The 17,222-nt window shown below is 54.6% G+C and overlaps 2 protein-coding genes across 4 annotated transcripts; one reads left to right on the forward strand and one right to left on the reverse strand.

The window, feature by feature from the left end:
* Positions 1-42: 42 nt before the first annotated feature.
* USP5 (ubiquitin specific peptidase 5) lies at positions 43-13,447 on the reverse strand. Of its 2 annotated transcripts, none has more exons than XM_059403674.1 (20): positions 13,017-13,447; positions 9,923-10,048; positions 9,588-9,654; positions 9,259-9,392; positions 8,963-9,108; positions 8,543-8,727; positions 7,967-8,061; positions 6,945-7,138; positions 6,224-6,295; positions 5,852-5,939; positions 5,599-5,724; positions 4,953-5,106; positions 4,460-4,634; positions 3,744-3,832; positions 2,924-3,115; positions 2,265-2,408; positions 2,041-2,186; positions 1,678-1,831; positions 1,341-1,425; positions 43-700 (listed from the first exon to the last, which is right to left on the reverse strand). In XM_059403674.1, exons 1-20 carry the CDS (start codon positions 13,224-13,226, stop codon positions 607-609), a joined length of 2,676 nt encoding a protein of 891 aa, XP_059259657.1. In that variant the 5' UTR covers positions 13,227-13,447; the 3' UTR covers positions 43-606. The 2 variants fall into 2 exon arrangements, with proteins under 2 accessions (XP_059259657.1, XP_059259658.1); XM_059403675.1 differs by having other exon boundaries at positions 2,993-3,115; positions 13,017-13,446.
* A 454-nt stretch (positions 13,448-13,901) lies between these two features.
* On the forward strand, positions 13,902-16,300 carry CDCA3 (cell division cycle associated 3). 2 transcript variants are annotated; one of them, XM_059403685.1, is made up of 6 exons: positions 13,902-14,093; positions 14,188-14,482; positions 14,928-15,057; positions 15,303-15,596; positions 15,720-15,823; positions 15,950-16,300. In XM_059403685.1, exons 2-6 carry the CDS (start codon positions 14,363-14,365, stop codon positions 16,106-16,108), a joined length of 807 nt encoding a protein of 268 aa, XP_059259668.1. In that variant the 5' UTR covers positions 13,902-14,093; positions 14,188-14,362; the 3' UTR covers positions 16,109-16,300. The 2 variants fall into 2 exon arrangements, with proteins under 2 accessions (XP_059259668.1, XP_059259667.1); XM_059403684.1 differs by having other exon boundaries at positions 13,904-14,093; positions 14,307-14,482.
* Positions 16,301-17,222: the final 922 nt, after the last annotated feature.

Consider the following 17,222-nt stretch of genomic DNA (forward strand, 5'->3'; position numbering starts at 1 on the left):
AGACAAGATCGGTCTCCCTTGACGTACCTAACAGGACACAACTTAGCCACTGTACTTTTTATTCACATCGTGTATTTTGGCATTTTCCAGAGAAGGGCAGGGAAGAGACAGGGTGGGGGAAAGACAGGCTGGAGGGCGACAGGGATCCCCATTTCCCTCACAGCCCTCCTTGCCTGACCACACAGGGAGCAAACACAAAGAGGGAGGGGAGGCACGGACGCCCCCTTCCCGTGGAAGAGGCTGCACAAAGCTACACCCAGGCGCACACACAAACAAGCCCCCCTCCACATCAGAGGCCGGCAGGGTTACACAGAGAAGCAGAGCACTGTGGGTCCAAGGGGCGGGGAAAGCAACGAAGTCGGCTCACAGACAGGTGGCCGGCCCCTCCCATCCCCTTCCTGCTCTATCCCCAAAGTCTCTCCAGTGTCCCCCCCGCTTTGCTTGGCCATTCTCCTGTGGCCTCGAGCTTCTTCCCTGCTGCTGAGGACAGAAAGAAAAAGGGTACAGAGCAGGGAGGGTGGTGGCTGAAATCCATCCCTCAGCCCCTGTCCCTCATGCCAGATGGTCTGTCCCCTGTCCTCAGCGGTGAGGGGTCAGGGCAGGCTCTTAGCTGGCCACTCTCTGGTAGAAGTAGATGTAGCCCAGGTCCTTGGGTGGCTTCTCAGAGGCACACACTTTCTGGTCATTGTAGATCACCCACCTGGGGAGGCGGGCAGGGGGAGGGTGGAGAAGGATGAACAGACTGGGCATCCACTCCGCATCAGCTTAGTCTCTGACACAGCCCCTGGAGTAGATCCGGGTGATGCCGGGGCAGAGGTCCCCCACATTTTCATCCTGGGCCCCTGCACCCACAGGCTAGCTGCTACCTGCCTGAAGGGAGCATCCCAATCCCATTCCCTGCTCGGTCTTCTTCAGATCCTCCAGCACTTCTATGACCACCCCCACCCACTCCTGCCAGGCCCAGGACCACCAACTTTTTCTGGAAAGGGCCAGCCAGTAAGTAGTTTAGGTTTTGCAGGCCATCCAGTCTCTGACACAATTACTCAACTTTCCTGCTGCAGTGTGAAAACAGCCACCAACGACACCTACATGAGTAAGTGTGCTTATGCTCAGTAAAACTTTATTGAAAAAAGCAGGTGGCCTTGGGCTCTCTGGCATTGGCTGATCCCTGCAGTCAGGCGTTCTATGCATTTCTGGTGTCTCTGCGCCACCCCCCGCCACCCCGGCCCGGCCCAGCAGCCCTTTACCTTCTCCCACAAATACCCTGAAGACTTCAGGATGCCCCCCACTCTTCCCCACCAGCACTCCCCAGTTTCGAATGTGCCCTGCCAGCCCCTCACCTGCCTTCCTTCTTGATGTGGCAGACATAGTGACCACACATGGTAGAGGTGCCCATGTGACTGATGAAGGCAAAAAGCTGATACTCTAGAGGAGACAATGAGAGGGGTCCCTGAGCTCCAGCCCAAACTCAGGACGCCAGTCTCAGGGACTGGGGGGTAGCGACTGGGTCACAAGTCTGTCTCGGCCTCCTAGAATCCCACCTTCAGAAGCCACATCAATGGAAAGAAGCTTCTGCCCCCTCTGCTTCCTGAGGGAAGCAGAGCTGCAGGGGAATGAGGAGCTGGTAGCGGACTGGCTAGCCTCCACTGGCCCATCCTGCTTCCCAGGGACACTCACTTCCAGGCCCATCCCGGACTTTAGGTCCCACTGGCACGGACTCGGAGATGGAGTCGGCAGCGGAGCGGCCCTCAGAGATGTCCATGGCGGCTTCTGCATCCAGGTCATCAATGTGACTGAAGATCCAGTCCACAGCCCTTTCTAAACTATTGTTCTTGGAGAGGAGGGAAGCGTTACTCTTTCCAACAAGTTCAGGGCAAGAAAAACCACCAGTGAAGGCCTCAGCTCCCTCAGTGCAGCCACAAGAAGGAGGAAGCCTCGGCCTTGGCCGTCCCACAAAGGTCTGGCTCACAAAGGATGGAACCTCACCGCCACCCATTCTTCCCCATGGGCCCCCAGTCCTCAGCCAGGGGCAGCCCATACCGTGGCCCGAAGAGCTTTCAGGGCCTGGTCCCGGGAAAAGCCCATGGAAACGATGGTGCTCACGCAGTCCTCCGGTGGTGGGTCAGCTGCTGCACTAGTGGAGCCAGGCCCGCTGGAGCCAGGCAGGATGAGGGGGTTTGCAAAATCTGCGGGGGTGAAGGGGTTGAAGTGTGTGTGTGGGAGGATGGGGGCCCTGTCCCACCCTGCCGCCCAGCCCAGCCTACCTGGATCATCCATATGTGACATGACCCAGTTCATGGCAGCTTCAGCCCCGCTGTTGCCCGTGTAGTAGACAGCCTTGCGGCAGGCATCCATAGGGAAGCCCATCTCCACCAGCTGGATGATGACTGATTCGTCCAACATGGGTGCTATGGGGGGAGAAGTGAGGGCACGGTGACACGACTCCTTGCCCCTCCTGCCTCCCACGGTCCAGCCCCCCGGCCCTCTCCCAACCCTCCCACCCCCATTCCATGCATTTTCCTTCCATGGCCTGGCACCTTACTCCAGAACCAAAATGGCGGCACGCCATGATGTGGATCCCGCAGTACTAGAGACACAAAACTGAGGCTAAAGCTCTCCTATAGATCCCCCTCCTCACCCATTCTCACAGAATGGGCCCCGTTTCTGGAGTATGATGCCTGCCTGTCCCCACCCCCAAGTGATGAGGTGACAAGGGCAGAGAGGCAACTGGCCAGCGCTACTGCCATCCACACAGAGAATGCGGCTGGGAGTGCTCTAGTCAGTCCTCACATCCAACAAGAGGGCAAGGGAGATTCGAAAGGGAGGGCAGGAGAAACACAAAGGACAGGGTCAAGGGGAGGCAGGCAGAAAAGACCCCCATTGGCAAAGAAGAGAGAGACAGGCAGGAAGAAGAGTCACTAACATGTCGGAGAGGAGAAGTGAGGGGAGCAGAAGGAGTCTTCGTCTTCGTTGCCATAGAAACCAAGGCTACCTTTGGGCTCATCCGGAGTGACCAGGGGTGGGGCAATGTCAGGCAGCTCCTCCTCTCCAGGCTGCAGCCCTGCACCCCTCAACTGGGAGATGTCCAGCTCCTCCGGCATCTCAATGGACACGTCTGTGATCGCAACGGTGGGAAAAGGGTCACCTTGGCAGCTCCCTGGGGCCCTCCCGGAGAAATCACTTGGGGTTCCTCAAAGCCCTGCCCCACACCGTGGCACTGCTCTGTAATAAAGAGCTGCTCAGAGCGGTTCCAGTCGCGGGGGTCCTGGTGTCATGTAATGGTGGGCCTGGGAATCAGGAGGTCTGGCCTCTAGTCCTAGAGCTACCTGAGATATGCTACGGTCAAGAGCGGGGGCCTCTGACTCGTACAGCGCAAGGCTCTCATACCTCTGTGGGTCTCAACTTATCTAGGACAGGCCATGAGGTGAAGTCAGTAGTTCTCAAAGCCGTTGGGGGCAGTAAGACTTGGGAGAATCGTGTCAAGATTATCTAAATGAGAACCTCTTACCAAGTATAAAAGTAACACCATGAGAACTGCTTTTGGTTCTGAATCATCAGTGTAAAATCAAGTGCTTTACTATTTTTAGTCCATGCTTTTCAAACTCGGCTCATTTTGAAACACTTAGGGTAATGTTTTCCTCCTTCAGAGGAAAGTTGGAGAAACGCTAGGTTACACATGGTAAGGCCCCTTCTTTTTCTAGCATTTTCTGCTTAACCTCCCTCACTCGTCCCAGCCACCATACCCAGTTTCTTGGGCACCCAGTCTAAGCCGAAGGTGAATTTCTTGATCTGGATGACCAGGTAGTCAGGGAAAGAGGCAAATCGTGTGGTCCTAGGGAAGAGAGAGCATTCTGGTACCCAGAGAATCCCAAAGTTCTCTTCTCCTGAAACCCCCACCCTGGGGTTCAGCCTCTCATGGGTAGAAGACCTGAGAGCCCAGAAGACACTTCAGATTCTTATCTTGCCCTGGGCAGACATCAGAGCATCTGCAGACAAGGAGCAGCAGAAGCCAGGGGCCTGTCAAAGGGGTGAGGGTGGGAGGGGGGAGAATGGCTGAAATCCCTTAAGACCAAAGCACACTTTCAGATCTCAAGCCTATGCCAATAAAAGAATGAGGTTCAAACTCAGGCCATTTGCTAGAAATCTAAACTCTGTCCAAAATGCAGACTATGTGTCTTTGCCCTGCCAAGACTGAGAGCACGAGTGGACAGAAGCTGCACTAGAATGTGACCCTGTCCCACAAGAGAAGACAACATGACAGGGACAGGACAAGGGGATGTGGCAATCATCCACATCAACTGCTGCTGAGGCCTCTTGCTTCCCTCAGAGCCAGCTCCAACGGACACAGCCCTGAGAAGCCAACCAGGAAGGGACGGAAGACTGAGAACAAGGTGGAGGATATCCCTGGGATCACCCTGACAGCGGCCCGAAACCAGAGGCGCAGACCATCAGGACTTACTTGACAGCTACGGATTTGGCCTGCAGGGCCGTGCTCCAGAAGTCGTCCACCTGCTCCGGGGCCCCGTAGGCCTCCAGGCAGGAGCTGAAGGGTACCTGGGCCCGGACCAGCTCTGGCAGTGGCAGTTTCTCCTCCTCGGCCTGCCGCTTCTTCTCCTCATACTCGAGAAGCTCCTCTGCTGACAGAATTGGTGGGTGAGTTCTTCAGAGGCTATAGCCTCTTGCCCTCCTTTTTGCCTTGCCAGACCACCCTGGGGCCAGGACGATGTCAGCTGCCCCCTGCTCCAAACCCATGTGACCCATGCACGGCTGATCTCGCCTTTGGCCCCAGCAAAGCGCTGACAAGACAAGGTGCTCCTACCTCCCTGAGACAGCCCTGCTTTGGACTCCCAGCTGGGGGAGCAGGGCACCCTGTGGGTTCTGCTTATGTGTCCTAGCGCCCCTCCCAGGCCTCACAGCCCCACCACACGCAGGCCTCGCTGGGAGCAACGTGCCTTTGTTAAGGGCTGTGTCCATGGGCACAGGCAGCTGCATGATATAGTCAACTCGCTGGGTGTACTTGACCTTCTCTGTGGCCAGGCACTTGATCTTCTCCTCCACCAAAAAGCGGAACACCTCGTTAGGGTTTTCAGAGCTCCGACAATTCCTCTACGGAGAAGAGGCAGGGTGGGGAGGTCTGCACGGTCAGGGAGGGGAATAGGGGCCTGAAAGGATCACTAGGCGCTCAGGGAGAGGGAAGAAAGGAAGGGAGTCTATCCTGAGCAGGCATGCCGATAGAAGAGTAGATCCTTCCGTAATTAACTGCCCCTCCCCTCACCCCGGTGCCATCATAGGAGACCGTGGTAGAACGTATTGGTATTTTTCTCTGCAGGCAATAAGCATCCTCATCTCATTTTCTCTGGGTGTACCCTGCATTCAGCTGCAAACCCATTGAGCAAAAGGATCGCTGCTTAGCTTTCCCAGTCTCCGCGGGGGCACCTGCTACTCACAGAGAAGACCTGGTGCACGCAGACCCCCCGTGTCCCAGGGAGGGCCTGACTGGGGCTGACTGGAAAGAATGGGCGGGAGGGAGACAGGCGAGAGCTGCAGGCAGAGGGAGGGAGGGTAGAACAGCCTTCTTGCCATCTTGCCAGCTCTTACCTCCACCATGTTGATGAGGTGAAGAAAGAACTCTTGGGCATCCTGCTGCCGGTTGGTGGAGAACTCAGGGTGACCCTTGCCAATGAGGGCCTTGAACATCCGAGGGGCGATGCCATCTTGAACTTCCTAGGTAAAGCCAGTGCAGCGATTCAGCTGGGGCTCAAGAGGCCACAAGGGGCCTTGTTTAGACATCTCCCAGACCTCAGTCTCCCCTTAATTTCAGAGCCTGAAAGGGATAGAGTCCCAGACTAACCTTTTGGTCTGGGACCTGCTCCCCATCGCCTGATTCCGGGGCTGGCTTGGAATACTCTCCTGAGAGCAGGCCGTGGCCCAGTTTGGCCCTGTGTTAACATCCAAGAGAACCATTTAGCTTCAGTCCACTAATGACCATCTGACCTTTCTTTGTGCCTTTCCTCCCCAAACCAATCTCTGCTGATGGCCCTTGGGCAACTCTCTACAATGTGAAAAACCACACACTTCCCAGGAGCCCAAGTCAAGGCAGACAGCACGGATGGAGGCAAACCCTACACTGCTGCCCATTCCAGGCAGTGGTCATGGGGGAGAAAGAAGGCATGGGGGCGGCGAGGCTCTCAGGAGCCTCTGTACACAGGACCTGGCTACATACACCTGGGTGCTGAAGTCCTGGGTAGGGTCCGTCGGGGCATTCTGGAAAATCTTCTCCAGCTTATCCACATACCTAAGAGCCAAAGGAAGCATAATTAGAGGTGCTTTGGCATGGGTTCCAAGGGAAAGGGGAGGGAGTATTACCCACTTGCTCAGGGAATAGGCTCCCTCCAGAGTGGGGAGTTACGGGGTTGAAGCACAGGTCCCCCTTCTTCCCGGCAACCTGCCCTTCCTCCCCTTCCCACTGTGCCAGCATAGTGCACTCCGCTACCTTCTTTCCCAGTCTCCTCCCCAGGAGTGAGCCAGGGGAAGGGATAAGGGAGCCTGGGAGAAGGGTAAGGATAGCTCCCATTATCTGGGATCAAACAGGTCTTTCTCCTAGTGTCCCGGGCCCTCCCCTTTCCCCAGGGGTTACAGGGCCACAGCAGGTCCTCATCTGCTGTCACTGGTCTCAAGTAGAGAGATCATCCCCTTCCTACCGAGTCAGGCAGGAGGCCAGGGAGCGCCCTGGGATCGATGTTCTGCCCTCAGTGGGACCCGTGGGGCTGGGGGACAGTGCTGCTTGAACTGACGGGAGTGTGCCAGCCACAGTGTCACAGGAATGAAGACTGAGCCAGAACACAGAGGTCCTGATGGTAGCTGAAGGAGTGTGGCCTAGAGGCTGGCGTCCAGCAGAGCTGTGGGGCAGGGGTCCACAGTCATGGGGAGGGGGTGCCACTTACTTCCTCTGGAAGTCGGGGATGCTGAAGAGCACCTGGACCACCGAATTGAGGTAGCAGCTGTTACCCAGGTTCTGGATGCCCGTGTAGCCAGGCCCAAACAGGGGCTTCAGGGGCACACCCAACTCCTGGATCAGCTCCCATTCGCCAATCCGCTGGTTCATATCGATCTCCAGTTCGGTCATCGTCTTATCCGTCTACAAGGGAAGGCGCACTTCAGACCCGGTGAGAAACTCAGTCCTGGATTTTTCACACTGATCCCTCACAGCGTCTGGGATGGTCCCTGGCCAGAGCTTCCAATGAGTATGATTATAGGCTCTCATATAGGATACACACTGGCTAGTCCTAGTTCCAGTTCTGGAAAGTCATGTGCAATTGTTCCCTATGCCTTGAGTCATCAGGCCTCTGCCCAGGTGACAAAAAGAAATGAATGGGATTCCCTCCACTCGAAGTGTTTTTTCATTCTGAAGTTACCCCTTCTCACCCCTCAGCTCTGCACGCAGGTATCACTGCCTCGATCCCCTCAACCGGCCCGGTCCTCCTGGTGTACACCACTCCTGCAGCACCTGTCTGTCTCTCTGTGGGTTTTTTTTTTTTTTTTTTTTTTTTTTTGAGTAGGAGCCACACTGGGCATAGAACCCAACACAGGGCTTGAACTCACAGCCCTGAGATCAAGAGTCAGATGCTTAACCCACTGAGCCACCCAGGCACCACCCCTCTAGGTCTCTTTCGCAGCACCCTTCGGTTTGTGGTTAGTCACTCATTCGCCTGAGCAGATGAGAAGTGTCTGCCTTTCCATCTAGAATATGACTCTGTCTTAGTCACACAGTGCCTAGCGTATAGTAGATACTCAGTAGTATTCAATGAGTGAATAAATGATTCTAGAAAGCTTTTCAAAGGAAGCACAAATGTCCTGGGGACCAGGATAACTGTGGCAGCTGCCGCTGACACACTGCTTCAGCCTCGGGCTGGGACGGGCCTGGCAGGGAGGGATGAGGAGCATTGGAATCCGAAGGGGACCTCACCTTTTGCATCTTTAGCATGTCAATGCCAAAGTGGGACAGGTGTTCAGCCAGGTTGGGGTCCAGGACCATGTCATCCTCATCGTAGGAGTACACATCTAGGGCAGGAGGCAAGAGGAATGGGGTCAGAGGGGGGGGTGGCTCTGGACTGGCCAGGCCTCCAATCCCACTCCCTGCCCCAAGGCGGCGCTGGTGGGACAGAAGCATGAGCCCATAAAGGAAACCCTCTTTGGCAGTCCTGAGGGGCAGTGCGGTCATGGTTATGGTCACCGGCCCTTCGGAGACTGGCTGTCAGGGATGATGGTGTGAAAGAGGGCGAGGGCTGGAGTTACTTGTCACTCTACCGCACAGGATAGGGTGCTAGGCTCAGAGGGGTTTGGAAGGATACTCATTAAACAGATAATGCTGGTAACCTCTAAGAAAAGGACTGGGATTTGGAGGGTTAACTGAAGATTTAGTCTCATCTGCAATATTTTCATTGTTTATCAAGAGAACGCATGGACATGTTCTGTCATATGCAATGAATAACAGTTAAGATACACTCCAGCAGGCAGGGAGCTGGGGGAGGGGCGGGAGTACCGGCTCCATCAGGTGTGATGGTGCCCAGCTTGACAGCTAACGGGTAGCCCGTCTCCCTGTAGTGCTCCACAGCATGGTTGTTGCCCCCGCTGCCATCGAAGTAGCGTCGGCCACAGAGAATGGAGCCATCTGTCAAGTTGAGCCACAGGTTCTCTCTCATGTCACACTTGGAACACTTCCAGCCACTAACCCAGGGAGAAGAAAGTCACTGAAACAGGGGTCAAGGGTAATGGCATTGGCCCCCTGCCAGTCCAACAGCTCCCTCTTCTCTCCTTTGGGCGTCCTTTTGCTGAGTTCATCTCCCCCAGTCCCCCTCCTTAGCCTGCTACCGACCCTCTCTCCCACCAGATCCCCTGGGAGGGTGGCCTCTCTGCCATGCTCTGGGGGGTTGTACCCCAAGGTGGAAGGGCCAGGCCTCACCAGGGAGGGATTCGAGCTGGGTTGTCCAGCTGCTTGAGGTTGAAGGCATGCTTAGACACCTGTCGTACTTCTCCATCCCAGGCCTGCACCTCCTGCTTGCGGGAGGCCGAGTCAGCTGACAGCAGGGCTTCCACCGCACTGGTCACCTGGGGGAAGCAGAGGGTCAGAGATAGCACTCAGCCCTCCCCACTCCCCTGTCCCTCTAGCCCCTCAGTCTCCAGCTTTCTCAGCGCTTGCCCAAGACTTCGGGCCCCGCTTGCCCTAGAGTCCCTGGTAGGGTGGGATGGTATTCATACCCGATCTCTGACAATGTCAGGCAGTCCCCCCAACCCATCCCGGGCAATCTCCAGGTAATCCGGCAAGATAACAATCTTCACATCCTCATCATATTCAAATTTGTCCTCGCTGAGGTCAAATCCGCCTTCCATGCCTGGTAAAACAAGGAAGAGGAGGGAGGGTAGGATGACCATCACAGGAAAATGTCCCTCCTCCCATACAGCATCTCTTTGTGTCCCCCTCCAGAGCTCTAGGGGCACTGATCAGGCCCATTCTTCTGGGGCTTTCCTGGAATGCCTGAGAGCAGGGAAGACCAGTTCAGGAAAAACGGAACCATAATGGAACTCACCAATTGCTAGCCGGGTGGGCTTCTTACGGGGGGGATCTCCAGTGCTTGTAGTGGTGTCCTCTTCCTTCTGCAATCAGGCAGGAAGGGCCAGGATCAGCAGTGGGTACCAGGGAAGGGACAAATGGGGAGGATGGACAGGACAGAGTGGGTTAATCTTAGAAGGAAAGAGAACTAAAAAAAAAAAAACATGGGTGCTGAGTTCTAATGATACCAACAGAAATAGGTGAGAGGGGGAAATCGAGACCAACAGAAGGTCAGAATGGAAGAGACAGATTCAAAATGGAGGTGCAGTGGCACCTCAATGTCCCCCAGTCTCGCCCCAGCCCTGTCCTTACCAGGCGCCTGGTCCTCCGGAGGTGCAGGTAGACTCGCTGGCCCGTCTTGTTGAAATGTCTCTCCACATACTGTTTACCAAAGCCCAGGAATGTATTCATGCAGATGTACAGGCCACCCTCAGACTCCTGTAGTACAAGAGGCAGGAGGGAAAGCACAGGGAAGATGCAGCCTGGCCAGGTGGGGAAACCAAGACCCAAGGCTAGACACTGCTGGTTTCCAAAAGGAAGGCTCTGTTCTCCAACACCACGTGGCTCTCGGAAGTCATTTAGCCATTTAGAACCTGGTATATGGCGAAGATTCTCACCCCTCTCCTATGAATTTGATAACAACCAAGGATACCAGGGGTGGAAAAACACCTGTCAGTAATCATTCCTCTTCCTTCTTGATCCTTCTTTGGGCTCTGGAGCCTTCCAATCAATTGCAGAGAACTCCCTTTACCTTTTTCTTTTTCTTTTTTTTTTTTTTTTAAGATTTTATTAATTTACTTGAGAGAGAGAGAAAGAGAGAGCATGCACAAGCAGGGGGAGAGGGGAGAGGCAAGTTCCCCACTAAGCAGGACCCCAGGTTCATGACCTGAGCCAAAGGCAGACGCCTAACTCTTGGAGCCACCTAGGCACTCCCCTTTTTCTCTTTCCTTGAGGTAAATTGGGAGTCAAATACTATGGATTTCCAGGGCCAGTGATTATATTCAGAGGGAAAGGGGTCCTTTCCCAGGAGGGGAAAGGCCTGCATGCCAGACACAGAACCTAAAGCAGGGACACAATGCTAAACCCTGTCTCATCTCCAGGACTCAGAAAAGCTTCCGGACTCGAGCAGAGATGCTAGCACTTGAACAATACACCCAATTCCTGAGCTTGCCAGCAAGCCCAGACTTTTCCTTTACCACACCCTACTAAGTCATTAAACCTTGGTCCATGCTGGGTCTTCTCCCTCCTTTCCTGCTAAAGCCTAGCTCCAGGGTAACAATGCCTTGTCCGGGGCTCACTGCTATACCTGAGTCTCATTTGGCAGGGACATAAAGACCAGCATTCTCCAGCCACTACCCAGCTGCCTCCCCTCTGACCAATAACTAAAATCCCCACTGAAGTCTATCAACTGCCAACCTCAAAGCCATTCCCCCCATAGAATAATCTAGCAGCACCTGCTAAGACAGCTAGAACACATATAACCCAGGAAGAAAACAGGGAAAAACAAGGGTCCACCCCAAATCACAGCTAAGGAGAGAGGATGAGCTTCTCTAAAATGGAATAAGTATGCCAGTTCCTTTGTGAATAGTGATGGATAAGGTGGAGGAGGTGATTGGGGAAAACAAGAGTCTTGCCACAGATCTGAGCTACAACGGGCGTCTTCTGCCTTGAATAATACATGCCTCAGTGGCCTTGAAAAATTCTCTGTGATATGAAAAATAGGGCACTCTCTAAGGCAGTTCTTGGTCCCATTGATTGCTCTGTACCACTCCCTAGAACAGTGTGGATTACAATGTTTATGAGCAAATGGGACATTTTTCATTAGGGAGGTCAAATAAGCTCCCTTCCTACCATGAACCCAATCTGAAGATCATCAAACATGCTGGAAGTCAGTTAGGAAAGCAACTAAGCCACACTGGAGATCTCCTGATTTGGGATGAGAGGAGGAAAGTATAACAAGCTTACGAAAACACCATTTGGATTATTTGAAGCAGTTACTAAAGAGAGACAGACAGGAGTGTGAAGAGGGACCCACTGACTTCTACCATCTGTTGGTAATTAAGAAAAACCTTTCCCTCCTGAGAAAGACAGCGCTTCAACCCGCACTTGATGAACTGGGTGGCATGTAGGAGCTCCCCGGTAACTGAACTCCTTGGTTGGAAATAAAAATACGCTGGTTTCCTCAAGGCTTGGGAACCCTGGAGCTCTGCTCTGAGCCGTCCTCTTTCAGCTTTGCCAAAGTCAGACTCCAGAGAAGCAGCACATCGTCTGAGGCTCAGATCAAAGCCTTGCAAACCAAGCAAACCACAAATCGCAGTGATGATCCTGAACTGGGCCTTAGATCATGCTGCTATACTCAGCACTGGCGATGCATTAATGTAGCCTTTCCACTCTGACTTGCAGTTTTCCCAGCCATGAGCTGGTCTGGCTCAACACCCTGGGCAGGGCCCAGCGGCCGCTCGTCGGGAGGGGTAGCGAGGGGGGCGGATCCCAACCGGGCTGCTGCCCTCTCAGTTAAGGCTCTGGCCAGGCCAAAGGCTAGTCTCCGCTTGAGGGTGACACAGGAAGGCAGAACTGCAGGAAGGGAGGTTCCGGGTGGAGGCTGCAAAACGTGAAGCATGGTGTGGGTGGAGGCTTTGTCTAACTAGTCAAGAGTGGGAGCGGGATGGGAAAGGGGTCTTAGTATCCTCCACGAAAGACACCGTCTCTCTGGGAATACTTTTAAAAGGGTTCCCTCTGCTCTCTGTGACGGGCGGGAAAAAGAGAGGGGGCAGCAGTCCCAGGTCACGTCAAAGGAGAAACGACTAGAGCTTTCCTCCCTTCTCTCTCTCCTCCCTACCACCAATGACCCACCTCCCCGCCCCCTGTCTACATTAACCATGGGTGGAGTCTCTCTAACTCGGCCCTTCTCAGAACCGGCCTTCTTCACGGTCCCCTCCAGACTACTAGGCGCCCACGAACCGCAGTCCCCACCCTCCAACCCTAACCCCGGCCTCGGACCGTGCGGGGTCGCCCCATCCCTCCCACACGAGACTACAAAACCCGGAGGGCCGTGCGCGGCAGGCAAGGCCAACTCCCAGGCTTTCACAGGGGTCCACTTGGGGGATGTAGTCCGACGATCGGATGCGCCTCTACCTTGGAAAGGCAATGAGGGGAGAGAGCGACTACGATCCCCACAGTGCTCCACGAGATGGGGAACGGGCGAGGCAGGCGCGGTGGCTTCCGGGGGCGGTAGTCATACGACAACTCCGGCTAATTAAATGCAACGGCAGGGAGGAGCGTGGGAGACTACAAGTCCCATGGTGCATCGCAGGAAGGCGGTAGCCCAAGCCTTGCAGGCCCCGGCAGAATGACCAGGGCGATGGAAGGAAGTCGTGCTCGCTGCGGGCGTGGGGAATGGGCTTACCGGTGTGTCGAAAGAGAAGGCGCACTCGTCTTTGTGGACCCGGTCTCCAGCCTTAGGAACCCGGATCGTCGGTAATACTGACAGCAGCGCCTCCTCACTCAGCTCCGCCATGACACCGGCAGCAGCTCCTCCACACACAGCGGCTCCCACCGTTCCCAGTCCCCCACCCCCTAGGCTTGCCGTCCAATGAGCACTACTCGTTAGGTGCATGCGCTAAAGGGAGGACGCGCGAGAGTGGCAGTTGGACGTAGCCTGCCTACTAGTGCTCCGCCCTCTGCCCCACTCTTGACTAACGCCAATGAAAAAGCGCTTCTGATGCAAGCGATGGTCGAGAGAACCAATCCCACGCTCCCAAGGGCAGAGCGCAAGCAGAGCAGCGAGGAGGGTCCCGGAGTTTTGGATGCTCGGATTCTGGGATCCCTACAGTCCCTTCGTGTGTCTTCTATCAAAGAGTAGGAACTGACGGTTGTTTAAACCAATCAATCCCAGAAACTTTCCTGGGTACTGTCCAATCGGAAAGTAGAAGGCCAGTTGTACTCTTGGTATTTGAACAGGAGCTGTCCAATGAGGCGGAGTATGAGAGGGTCGTGCCGAGTGATTGATAACTCCGTCAGCCAATAAGGATTACTGGCTCTGTCGCCTCAGAAAAATCTTCATAACTACATCTCCAGTTGGATCTGTACAAAATCACGTAAAAACTCATGACTCTATTTTTTTTTTTTAAATAAAATTTTTTGGGTTTTTGAAACTGAAGGTGTTAAAAGCGAAGACCGGCACGCCTCAAAGTCTTACGACGGACAGCTCCGAACCCGTTGCGGAACAAAAGTCCCCTGAGCAGGGCGGTGTCAGCCCTGGGCCAGCCGAGCCGCTGCTCATTGGCCCCACGGTTCTCATGATAGACATCGCCCCCGCCCAATGGCGTCCCGCACTGGAGGTGGGTCTCACAAGGAGGCCCAGAGGAGCCTGCGTCGGCTCCACCAATAGAGTCAAAGCAAGGGGCGTGGCGGGAGGTTTGAAACTCGGCGTCGGGAGTTGAGGCTCCAGCTACGGTGCACCCAGACGAGGAATCGGGGCCTGGTAAGTGATTTGAGTTCATTAGCGAGTAAGTTAGAGGGCTCAGCGGGCCCAGAATGAGCCGGACTGTCAGTTGCACCAGTCATTATCTCCACAGAGGCCTCTGGCCGGGCGGCGGGAAGGCTCCTCGGCCGGGAACCGGGAAGATCGGGTGGTCTGCAGTCAGAGGTCAGACGTGGTCGCGGTAGTGGCTGAGACCTGAGTCATTTCTCACAGGCATCCCCTCCTCGCCCCCGTTCGGGCCCTGCCCCACCTTATTCCTCCTGGATGAGATGGGCTCAGCCAAGAGCGCCCCGGTCACCCCCGCGCGGCCTCCGCCGCACAACAAGCTCCTGGCCCGGGTGGCGGACCCGCGTTCACCCAGTGCCGGCATCCTGCGCACTCCCATCCAGGTACGCGGGGCCCGGGTGGGGGAGGCAGAGTCAGCCTTCGTGGGCCTCTGCCTAGCCTCGTTCTGAGAAAGCCCTCACGCCCTCCACTTTCTTTCTTTCTTTTTTTTTTTTTTTTAAGATTTTATTTATTTATTTGACAGAGAGAGATCACAAGTAGGCAGAGAGGCTGGCAGAGAGAGAGAGGAGGAAGCAGGCTCTCCACAGAGCAGAGAGCCGGATGCGGGGCTCGATCCCAGGACCCTGGGATCATGACCTGAGCCACCCAGGCGCCTCACACCCTCCACTTTCTAATCCGAGGCCCAGTTTTCCACTTTCTTAATCCGGATGGGGCAGGCTGAATGCCCGAGGGCTTTGGCCTTGCCTGCCTGGACTATCCACCAGGGCCTAGAGACCTGGGAGGGAAGAAAGAGTCCGGGTCCAGACTTGTAGCCTTTGGTTCTGCCAGGTGGAGAGTTCTCCACAGCCCAACCTACCAGCAGGGGAGCAGCTGGAGGGTCCTGATCAGGCCCAAGACTCAGATCCCCGCTCTCCTACCCTTGGCATTGCACGCACACCTATGAAGACCAGCACCGGAGGTAAATGGTGGGCCCAGGAAACTCTGGTAAGGCTGTCACCTAGGATTCGTGGGTTGGGCTAATAAAGCTATCTTCTCCATCCTCTTGCTTTGAACCAGTCTCACTCTTCTCTCAACGTTTCTCCTCTCACCTTGATTTCTCTCTTCCCGATCCCTCACCCACCAGGGCATGAATCCTAAAGCTCCTGTATCTTTTCCTGTTTGCTGAATGATTTGCCACTATCTCACTTGACTTCTCCCCTCTAGAACCCTCGAGCCCACTGGTGAAGCAGCTGAGTGAAGTATTTGAGACCGAAGCCCCCAGATCGAATCTGCCCCCAGAGCCTGTTCTGCCCTTAGAGGCAACTTCATCTTCTGAATTGGACTTGCCTCTGGGCACCCAGTTTTCCCTTGAGGACCAGACGCCACCCTGCAGCCAGGCTGAGCTTCCCTCCAAGCAGGTGTTCTCCAAGGAGGAAGCAGGACAACCCTCAGAAACCCCCATGGCCAGCCAGGGCTCGGACAAGCCTTCAAGAGACCCTGAGACGCCCCGATCTTCAGGTACAGAATCTAAGGGCAAGGTAGAGGGAAAAGAAACTGGGATAATGTCCACGGTTGAGTATAGAAAGAATAAACTGTAAGCCCCTAATTTTGGCTTTTGCTTTAACCCCTTACCCACCTTAGGTTCTAAGCACAATAGACGGAAAGCAAATGGCAAGGTACTAGGGAGATCTCCCCTCACCATCCTACAGGATGACAACTCCCCCGGAACTCTGGCACCACGACAGGTAAAGGGGGAGAGGGTGAAAACTTACTGACCAAGGCAGGCTGGAGGGTGGGAGGCCTTTTTACCAGATCTTCCCTCTCCTGAACAACTTCCCTTCCTCCTCCAAATCACATACCGCTTTTGGCAGGGTAAGCGGCCTTCTGCCCTGAGTGAAAATGCTAGGGAGCTAAAGGAAGGGGCCATTCTGGGAACTGGACGACTTCTGAAAACTGGAGGCCGAGTATGGGAGCAGGGCCAGGACCAGGACAAGGAAAATCAGCACTTTCCAAACTTGGTGGAGAACTAGGCTGAGCGTGGCCCCAGCACTGGCTTCACCAGGGGCAGAGTGATGTTGCGTCCCCTCCATCCCATCTTTTCCTGGGAGACTGGAAAGGCTCGTTGTCTTCAACCCCCCCTAAACTCCTGGCTCGGGGACTCAGCGCTTTCTTGGGCTTTGTGACTCATGTGTTTCTTGTATATTAAAGAAAGTGGTTTTAAATGATGTTTTTCAGTGTTCTACCTCAACCTTGCAGTGGGCTACTGTAGGTAGAGAAGCAGCCTGGGTAACTTGGGTTCCCTGTCTTCCAAGCCACTTTCACACGCTTCCCATAAGTCCTGGTGTTCCCCAGAGCTCCGTCCTTGGCCTTTTCCTCTTGTGCTCCCTAGGTGTGCCCCTCCAGAGCTTTAACTATCATTTACTTATATTTTGGTAATTTCAGGTCCCTCCAACTAGCCCTGACCTTTATCCAACTGCTCTGTAGGAACTACAGAGTCAGTTTGTCTGAAGTTGAAATTGTGCTCTTTCCTCCAAAACTCTTCCTCATACCCTATTCTCTATCCCGAGGAATAACAGCATTATCTCCCCTGTTGCCCAAACCTGGACCTTGGCCATTATCTTGAATGGCTCCCTCTTAATATCCCATACCCAAGCACTAAATCCTGGTGATTCTGTTATCTTTTATCTATTCCCCATCCCTTTCCTTGCCCCCCTGTCCTAACGCTCTTATTTTATTTTTTTTTAAAGATTTTATTTATTTATTTGTCAGAGAGAGAGCGAGTGAGTGAGCGCCCAGGCAGGGGAAGCAGCAGGCAGAGGGAGAAGCAGGCTCCCTGCTGAACAAGGAGCCTGATGCTGGACTCGATCCCAGGATTCTGGGATCGTGACCTTAGCCAAAGGCAGCCAGCAGCTTAACCGACTGAGCCCCCAGGGGTCCCTCCTGCTCTAGATTTCTTGCCATCTCCCTCCTGCCTCGTTTTCTTCCAGTCTCCCCTCCCAACATTTCATCAACCTACACTGCCGCCAGGGTGACCTTTGACTGTGTGACTGACCGTGTGACTCCTCTGCTCAGAACTCTTCAATGGCTCCCCATTGCCCTTAGGATAAAGTCTCCGCTGGTATTCAAGGTCTGCTATAATCGGAT

Source organism: Mustela nigripes, chromosome 6 (assembly GCF_022355385.1).
Source record: "Mustela nigripes isolate SB6536 chromosome 6, MUSNIG.SB6536, whole genome shotgun sequence".
NCBI classification, from domain to species: domain Eukaryota; kingdom Metazoa; phylum Chordata; class Mammalia; order Carnivora; family Mustelidae; genus Mustela; species Mustela nigripes.